Source organism: Pleurodeles waltl, chromosome 6, assembly GCF_031143425.1.
Source record: "Pleurodeles waltl isolate 20211129_DDA chromosome 6, aPleWal1.hap1.20221129, whole genome shotgun sequence".
NCBI lineage: Eukaryota > Metazoa > Chordata > Amphibia > Caudata > Salamandridae > Pleurodeles > Pleurodeles waltl.
This window is the reverse complement of record NC_090445.1, coordinates 1399616104-1399626288: the sequence shown is the minus strand read 5'-3', so window position 1 is coordinate 1399626288 and position 10185 is coordinate 1399616104. Positions and strand designations below refer to the sequence as shown.

The 10185-nt window shown below is 42.3% G+C and overlaps 1 protein-coding gene across 1 annotated transcript in view; it reads right to left on the bottom strand.

Moving 5' to 3' along the window:
* Positions 1-2836: 2836 nt before the first annotated feature.
* LOC138300886 (putative oxidoreductase YteT) overlaps positions 2837-10185 on the bottom strand; it is a 1004722-nt gene continuing 997373 nt past the window's right edge. The window contains exon 18 of the mRNA XM_069240740.1: positions 2837-3675. Coding sequence (XP_069096841.1) covers positions 3544-3675 — 132 coding nt within the window. The 3' untranslated portion in view covers positions 2837-3543. The remainder of the gene's footprint in view (positions 3676-10185) is intronic.

Genomic DNA, 10185 nt, shown 5'->3' with positions numbered 1-10185 from the left:
TCTCTCTTCGACTTCTGCCAAGGATCAACTGCTGACTGTTCCAGGACGCCTGCAAAACCGCAACAAAGTAGCAAGACGACTACCAGCAACATTGTAGCGCCTAATCCTGCTGGCTTTCTCGACTGTTTCCTGGTGGTGCATGCTCTGAGGGCTGTATGCCTTCACTCTGCACTGAAAAGCCAAGAAGAAATCTCCTGTGGGTCGACGGAATCTTCCCCCTGCTAACGCAGGCTCCAAACTTCTGCTTCACCGGTCCTCTGGGTCCCTTCTCATCTCGACGAGCATGGTCCCTGGAACACAGGAGCTGGATCCAAGTGACCCTGACTGTCCAGTGGTCCTTCTGTCCAAATTTGGTGGAGGTAAGTCCTTGCCTCCCCACGCCAGACAGTAATCCTGTGTACTGCGTGAACTGCAGCTGCTAGGGCTTCTGTGCACTTTTGCAAGGAATCCTTCGTGCACAGCATAGCCCAGGTCCCCAACACTCTGTCTTGCATTGCTCAACTCGCTGAGTTGACCACCAACTTCGTGGGACCCTCCTTTGTAGTGCTGAGACGACCGCCATGCTCAGATTTCTTGAACGCCTGTTCAAGTGTTTCTGAGGGTGCTGCCTGCTTCTGCATGGGCTCTCTGTGCTGCTAAGTGCCCCCTCTGTCTCTTCCTCCAAGGGGCGACCTCCTGGTCCTTCCTGGGTTCGGGCAGCACACATTTTCTTCAACCGCGTATTTTGCAGCTAGCAAGCCTTGTTTGTGGTCTTTCTGCGTGGAAACAACTCTGCAACACCCAACACGCCGTGGGACATCTTCTGTGCAAAGGAGAAGTTCCTGGCATCTTCCGTTGTTACAGAATCTTCAGCTTCTTCCACCCAGAGGCAGCCATTTTGCACCTTCATCCGGAGTTTAGTGGGGTCCTGCCCCCCCGGACACTTTCGTGACTCTTGGACTTAGTCCCCTTCCTTTGCAGGTCCTCAGGTCCAGGAATCCGTCTTCAGTGCTTTGCAGTCAGTTGTGGTCTTTGCAGAATCTCCTATCACGACTTTAGTGTGTTTCTGGGGAAGTAGGGTAACTTTACTCCTACTTTTTAGGATTTTGGGTGGGGTATCTTGGACACCCTTAGTGTTTTCTTACACTCCCAGCGAGCCTCTACACACTACACTAGGCCTGGGGTCCCTAAGTGGTTCGTATTCCACTTTTTTAGTATATGGTTTGTGTTGCACCTAGGCCTATTACATCCTATTGTATTCTACAGTGTTTGCACTACTTTTCTAACTGTTTACTTACCTGATTTTGGTTTGTGTGTATATTTTACTTACCTCCTAAGGGAGTATATCCTCTGAGATATTTCTGACACATTGTCACTAAAATAAAGTAACTTTATTTTTAGTAACTCTGAGTACTGTGATTCTTATGATATAGTTCTATATGATATAAGTGGTATAGTAGGAGCTTTGCATGTCTCATAGTTCAGCCTAAGCTGCTCTGCCATAGCTACCTCTATCAGCCTAAGCTGCTAGAACACTGCTAATCTACTAATAAGGGATAACTGGACCTGGCACAAGGTGTAAGTACCATCAGTTACCCACTATAAGCCAGGCCAGCCTCCTACATCATCTCACTGTACTGGACCACTAGAATGCATGATGAGCCTGTGCTCTTTCTTCTGAAGACATAACTAATGCGTCCCATGTACTGACGTTTGCTTGTAGAAACCTTATTCTTTGAGTTGATGCCATGTACAATTTACGCATGTTCACAAAAAGGCCAGCTAAATAAGGCTACAGCATTGTGCAACAAATCCTTCACCACTGGCAGTGCTCTTGCCAGGCAGCCAGACATTGTAGGTGGGTATGTGAAAATATAAACGTATTTACTTGCTACAGGCTCTGAATGCTCAAACCAGCCATGCATTGCTGTAGGGTGTAACTGGAATGGGGACTTGGCACAATATTTGTCCCATAGCTGTCCATCCTACTCTGAAAGTAGGCTCCTACCGAAAGGGCCATCGGGAATCTTCCAGAGTGGACGAAAGGCAAATACGGGCCCGCCAAAGGTCCAAGATTGGAGTCCACCATTGTGTTGTTTTTTTTTAAACCGGGACATGCCAGGAGTAGGCTCCCTTGTTCCATTTTCAACTGTGAACCTTTTATATGACACTCTTCAGGGTTGCACCTATAGGTGACCTTTTTAAGACTCTAAAGCACACAGAGGTAGAGCAGTCAATCAGAGCAGACATGTTTATTTGTTTATACCTTATTCTGGAAGATCATGCAATAGGTTTGTCCTTTCTGATTATCTTTTGAGAAAAAGGGGCAGCGGCTAAGTACATAACAGGTAGAGAGGTATGAAAAGGGCCTGTCTCCTTACTGGATTTCATTGAATAACGTTGGCACTATACATATTCGAGATCAAGAATAGCACAAAAAGGTTTACGGAAAGATCGGCTTTTGTTGTTTTTTATTTGTAAATATCTTTTTTGATGCTAAATAATGTTCCTGAAAATGTTAAATTTGAAGTAATGGGGCTGCCTGGTGTGAGAATTATTGAAATTATTGAGATTAAAAAACTGAATTGTTTCCCCAAAATAACGTCATAATTTGTGGTTAACTTACACACCATCTGACTCCTGGTAACAGGTCTGAGTAGCGCACAGCCACTCTTGTCGGCTAACATCATATATTTATTTTTTTGCATTTGCATTCAGTGAATGAAACAAATCTAAAAAAGGAACTATGTAGCATTTGACATTTATATTTTCATCGACTGTATGATTAACATATTTTACAAACTCATTGACACGAAGAGTTGGGAATAGCATAATTAACTTCACACATGAAAATGTGTCATAAAAAACTCAAGTTTATACTTTAACCGCCCTTTGATTACATAAACAATGATATTAATAACAGGTTTATGAGAAAACCTTAAGCGTGAGAGTATTTTCTGAGATCCAACACAAAGATGTAATAACGGAGAGCACTTCTCTTACTGATCTTCACTGGCCACAACGTGAACACATGATTTACTGAGGAAGAAGACTTATTGCCTTGTATAGCATGCTTGATCATGGCTCAGGGCCTGATTTAGAGTTTGGCAGAGGGGTTACTCTGTCACAGCGGTGATGGATACCCCATCCCCTGAAAACTACATCACGTAGACTATTATGGGATATAATGAGATTTAGATTTTGGCAGATAGGATATTCGTCACTGTTGTGATGGAGTAACCCCTCCGCCAAACTCTAAATCAGACCCTCAGTCACTAAACATTGTCATCAGTCAATTTTTTTTGCCTATTCATACTAGTGCCCAGATACCCTCATGGGGGACAAGGAGCGCTCTACAAATCTACTGATTGATTGATTGATATGAAAGGAGAAGATGGAGCAAACATTTCTGTTGAACAATTAGGTGTTGTTGTGATTCTCTACACGGAAATGCCTACCAATAAAATACCCTCCTCACTGCAGGATCGGTGCAGGATCGGTGTACATTATACTATTGAGACTATTAATGTTTTAGGTCTAGCCCACAAGATTGGCTGAGATATTTCATAGCTTTTCTCTTCCGTTTTCCAGAAACACAACACGGTTTTCTTTCCTTGACTTCTCTGCTGCGAAAACGAGGAGGTGGCTTCTCAAGGTCTCCTCTGGGCCTGTTCTAATGAGGGATGGATCATTTTTCTGTTGGAAACAAAGAAAGGATAAAATAATACATCAATAGACACAGAAACGTTCAGCCTGACAATCTATCCAAGTTGATTATGTCAGCACAGGCAGAGTAGCTGGAAGGGGAAGAGGGGAAGGAGGAAGAGAGTTGGCATGCCTCCCAACTAAGAAGGGACCATGACATGCTCATGTGTAAATGTGCATAGCTACAGCGCCACAAACACTGCACTTAATCAGGCGAGCAATATACTCACAAGCACATCTGATTTGCAACATTTGTAACAACCTCGTTAGAATTGAAGACCACCTTGCAATCGGGCACTGGTGGGGTGTAGAGGGAGTGAGGAAAATATCAATTGCCTGCAGCCTGCTGCTGCAATTAGCAGTCTTTAAATCCTATTAGGTTCTTAGATCTGGCCCAGAGACAGCTTTGCAGCCTCATATTCTCCCAAAAAATAACATTATACATATATATATATACACATACATATATATATCCTAGAATTCCCACAATTTACGTTTATGCCAAAAATACACATAAATTTGAGAAACCCGCCAGCGAGGCCCATATTATCAGCCAATGGATCTTTATTTGAACCAATACCTAATTATATAGATCAGTTTTTAGCTCCCATGGAAAGGAATTTAAGCTCAATTTTGAAAAACACAGGAGATCTGTTGCAACATCTTCAGAATGTTTCATGGCAAAGTACATACAAACTGATCACCATGGATGTGGTTTCTCTGTACACCACAATTGATCATAAGGTGGGAAGAGAAGCCAGCAGGTATTTCCTTATGAAAAGATATATTCAGTATTTTGAACACAGTCACGTTACTGAGCATGATACAACTTTGTTTGGAAAACAGCATCTTCATATTTAACAAATACATTTTCCAGCAAATCAAAGGCACAGCAATGGACGTTTCATTCTCACCAGATTTTGTGATCTAACCATGGGATGGTGGGAACACAAACATGTTTGGTCTTCTGAACATGACACATATGTGAACAAATCGTAACCTGGTTACGGTTTATTGATGATTTACTCATTATATGGAATGGCACAGAACAAGAATTTGCAGAATACTTCAATGTTTTAAACCAAAATGAGACGAATCTGAGATTAACCTATGAAATCAGCAGTGTTAGAGTAACATTTCTGGACACTGAAATCTATACAGAGAATTATATGGTCCTAACTACATTGCATAGGAAAAATACAGCAAAAATGCAGTGTTACATGCAAGTAGCTTCCATCAACCATGCTTAAAATGGAGTATTCAATATGGAGAATGTTTGAGAATAAGGAGAAATTGTTCTTAAGACAATGAGGAATCATGCCACTTGAATAATTCTGCTAAGTGGTTCAGAGACGGAGGCTGTCCCACAAAAGTAATTAAGACATGTTTGGACAAAGCAAAGAACAACAAAAGAGTTAGGGCCATATGTACGAAAGCTTTTTCCCATAGACACAGAATGGGTAAAATCCTTTGGTACATCTGGCCCTTAATCTCCTCTCAGGAACGAAGCAGAAAGAAAGAAAAAAATGAGTCAATCAGATGCACGTTATCATGTTGCAATGAAGGTCAGTCAATCCCAAAAAAAACTTGAAAAACATTGGGGAATATCGAAAATGGACCCGACGTTAAATTGAATCATTGGGGATCATCCGACAGTGACATTCAGGAGAGCTCCCAGCTTAAGAGACAAACTAGTACACAGCTAATATGTTGTAAAGAAAATTTAATGGTTGCAGAAACCTGGATTTTATAAATGTCATCAATGCAAGGCTTGTAAAATTGCAATTAGCAAGCAGATGTAGAGCATCTATAATGGACAACAAAGAGAAATCAAGCAACATCTCAAATGCAAAAGCAAATTCACAATTTCTGTAATAGAATGCCCATGTCCATTGAAATGTGTGGGAAGCACAATATGTGAGACCAGGAAAAGAATTCTAGAACATATCAGGGCAACGAACCACAAAGACCACAGTAACATGGTAATGAAGCACATGGAACTAAAACATCACAGTGACTAGACACAAATGAAATATTATGTAATTGATCAAGTTGAAAAGTCTGTGAGGGGCGGTGACAGAGAACGTATCCTGAGACAAAGAGAGTAAGACACATCTTGTCCTTTCGGGGGATGGCACCTAGAGTCAAGAACCAGTATGAGGAATTACATGTACACTTGTAAAACTAGAAAGAAAAAAGCATTGCCATTTGAGGCTGTGGAGAATTATAGATGTTATCTTGACTGGCCGCACCGATAATTAACTTAACAATGGGAACGTGGCAATTCAGTAAATTGAACATAGTATTGGGAAGCACATAACAAAAAAATGATGTTCTTGTGTTTGAATTGAATGATGTAGGATCAATGATGGCACTTAGTGATAAATCCATATATCATAATAAGTTTGGATTAATCATGCCAGAGGCTCCATATTTTTCATCACAAACGTCTGGCACTGTGGAACTGTCAGATTAGTGTAACCAACGGTATGGGGAAGAAAGAAAGGAAGATAAAAGAAAAAAAATAAAAGTTTCTGAGCCCCATCAACTGCAAATTATAGTGGAACAATGATGCATACACGTGACACAACAAATAGGAAACACACCTCCACCCACTGGTGCAGAATTGGCAGACATAGGAGTTGATATGAGCGGCAAACATTGTGTGGAATCATGTAAGAAAATAAAACAAACCTCTAGTAATGGTAAAATGGGTGTTCATTTGGAATCGTATGGAAACATGGGTTGGATAAAGAATGGACTCCAAAGTCCAGGACGCATAGCAAATATACACTATAAAACAACGAAGTGGACTGTGAATTTTAGAAAATGAGTTGCACTGAGCTCGTCCCTGTTTGGGACTTTTTGTAAAATGTTTGGTGTACCTTTTTGATAATCACTTGATATAATATAAATTAGATTGTATTTTTTAAAGGGATAAGTTAAATTAAGGTGGTGAGATACAGGTTCACTAGAAACTGAAACGTGCTGGATAGTTTCTTTTTGCCATAGCAACGATTCATTAAAATTGCACGATAGTACACCACAGTGAGTTTGTCCCAGTGTGTTGATGGGGAGAAGCAAAATGAATATATATATATATATATATATATATATATTTATATATTTATATATATATATATAAATAATATATTAAACAGCACAAAATGCTGAGGCATCACCATTAAGAACTTGGACTGTAACACTGGTATTTTTTTACGCTAGGTCAGCATGATTAAGGTTGAGTACTGCAGTGAAAAGGATGTAACACCATGGTGCACTATGGGAAATGTAGTGAATGATTATCAAGTCACATGGGTCACAAGTTAAAAGCACTGTCATTCTGGACACCTAACACTACTTACGCATGAATAAGGCACTCCAGCCGAAATGCGTCAGGAGGCCTATGTGGGAGCTGCTTTTTACATCATAAATACATTCTTGGGTGTTTCTTGAACTGGTGCCTCAGCATTTTGTGCTGTTTAATGTTGAACTAGATGCTTCGTCCTCGGAGCTGAGGCTGCCCTGAAGGTTTGGTGGCCCCCTTGCAAAGCCTGCTCTTGTGTGTGAATATATATATATACACACACACACACACACACTGACAAAATGAAAGGTCACAGGGACATTACAGTTAGGAAATAGAATTTTAAAAAACATAGAAATTCACTTAAAAAATCCAAAGGTTACATGTACGTTATAATTAGGCTCACATTTTAAGTGTACCAAACCATAGAAATTCACCTGTTATAGTTATCTCAAGTAACTGTAACTCGTGCCCTAAGGTAACTATACCTAGCGCCCCCAACATGCACAGCCCTGTAGCAAACCCCCTATAACTCCCCCAACCTTGTGCTTGGCCGCAGGGCCGGCCAAAGCCCCTATCCACCCAACCCTGAGAGAGAGAAAGAGGGAGTGATTTAGGCTTTGCTGACTGATATACTTAGAATGAGATATTCCTGGACAAACTGAAAAGAAAAAATGTTTTTATCAGTTAAAAAGAGTGAAATCACCTTTCAGTATGAACCTTAAACTTTTCAGGTTTAAAAAAAATTAAAGAAGGAAAATGACCACAGACACACATGGAGTAGAACCCTCAACTTTCAGTGCAAGGGTCTGTTACTGTAACCTTTAGGCCACAGGTGACTCCTTACTGTGATGCTTCGAGACATACCTATGACAGTCAACCCATGAATGTGATTGGAAAGAAATGTGAATATTCCATCACTATGAAGGTTTAACAGTCAAAACATCAGTAATTAAACAAACACACTGCCAAGTGATACTAGGATTTGAGTGACAACACATGACCATGACCATTAGGCCAGAAGTGACTCTGTTCTGCTTTGCATCCAAATGTAACTATAACATTTGTACCAAGCATCTTGCTCGTCTTATGCTTTGTAGTCATTGTATGGAGAGACCACTGTATTAACAATCTTTCACTCTCTCTCTTTGTTGGAAAATGGGTTATTGGTAAGAGCAGGTAGGTACTTACACTTAGCAATAGGCCACTAACCTCCACTTAGGTCCAGTTAGGTCTCAGTAAATTAAACCCAGCTCAACCCTTGGTAGCTTGGCAACGAGCGACAAGGCTTAACTTAGGAGACAGTGTGTAAAGCATTCAAATATCACAAAACAGTAATTAAATAAAACACAGGAAACAGTTTAAAAATCCAAAACCAATTTATAAAAATAGATTATATTTTTATCTTTAAAATGACACAAAAAGAAATAAAATCAGATAAGGGGAACCGGAGGTATGAATTTTTAAAGAATTATTATTTTCTAGCGGCTAGAAACAAAAGGCGCCAATCTGGTCATCTGGTCGCACCTCGACCGGGGCAAAGTCAAAATTTAAGGCCGACCGCGATGGAGCCCGGCTCGGCTACAGCCCGCGGGAGGCCTCGGTCAAAAGTTTACCTTCGGACTTAGTCGTTTTTCTGAAGATTTTCTTCAGCAGGACGAACCTGCCAGTCCAATCCGACCTCCTGGAACTCTTCTTCGGATACGTATTGCGGGAGCCCTCTGTGGAGATTTTTACCTTCGGACTTAGTTGTTTTTTTGAGGTGAAAATCCTTTGACCGGGGCAAACCTGGATCTTGAGCCGACGTCCTTGGAGCCCTCCTCGGATACGCTGGCTGGGAGGTCCCGGTCAACTTCCTACGTTCGGACTTAGTCTCTTTTTTGGAGATTTTCTACACCGGGACAAACCTGCAAGTCAGGCCGGGTAGTGGTTGAGGCAAGCCGGCTAGAGTTGCTGCGGCGGCTCGGTCCCTCTATGGAGCTTTTTTTCAAAAGTTCTCCAAACTTCTCCAAACTTCTGGATCTTCTTCCAGGTGTTCCTTTAAGGTTCTTTTGGGGTCCACAGCTCACCCCAAGGTTCCAGAAGCTCTGAGATGATCCTTGGGGGTGTGGCCTACAACTCCCAGAATGCACCTAGCGCAAACTCTTTTTTGGCCACTGGACAGTGGTCAGCTGGTCGGTTTCTTCAGGAGTTGGTGCAGGGGACTCTGGTTAGCAATTTTTCACCTGTAGCAAACAGGGAGTCCCTCCTTGAACCAGTTTAAGCCAGACAAAGTTCTTCTTGTGGTGAAGCCCAAGTGTGCAGCTGGTGCAGTCCTTCAGAGTGCAGGGTCCAGGTGCAGGCCAGGGATCCAGCAGGGCAGTCCTTCTTCTTCTGTAGTTCTTCCTGGTAGGGAACTGAGGTGTGGGTGAAGGTCTGCCAGTTTTATCCCTGCTCCTGGGAGAAAAACAGGGGGGTCCTGGTTCTCCAATTAGGTGCAGGGTCCTTCCCCCTGTAATGACCACTTCCTGGGAAGTGTGGCAAAAATCAATCCCAGGGAGCAACATTCTTCAAAAATCCATCATGGCTGAAAGTGATTTTTGGAGGTTACATCTGGCTGAGCCCACCCACTGGTGTGGCTAAGAATCCTAAACACACCCCTCTCCTGCCCTCTCCTAACCTAATCAAGGGGGCACCTAATTGTCTGGGTTTGCAGGATGTGGGGGTGTTGCTGGGTTGCTCCAAATGTCCTTCTCTGCCTTTGAAGACTAGTTTGGCAGCCCTCCCCCTTCCTGCCTCACCATCTGCTGAGGGGAGATCTCCTCCCACAGGCACATCCCTTTGTGTGAAGCCAGGCCACTTCACACCTCATCAAGTCAGACTGGCCAGGCTGCCAGAGGCTGACCAATCAGAGCACAGCAGCAAAAACACTGCAGGGCTGAAGTTGGCAACTTTTCAGGTAAAGTTTAAAACTCTTTACCTGAACAAGTTATATTAAATCCAACAACTGGAAGTTGTGGGATTTATTATAACAATTAATTTGATACCAAACTCTTGGTATCTGTTACTTAAGGGGACTTTTACAAATAAAAATAAAGGGGGTCATTCTGACCCCCGCCGGCGGGAACCGCCAGAAGACCGTACCGCGGTCAAAAGACCGTGGCGGTCATTCTGAGTTTCCCGCTGGGCTGGCGGGCGACCGCCAGAAGGCTGCC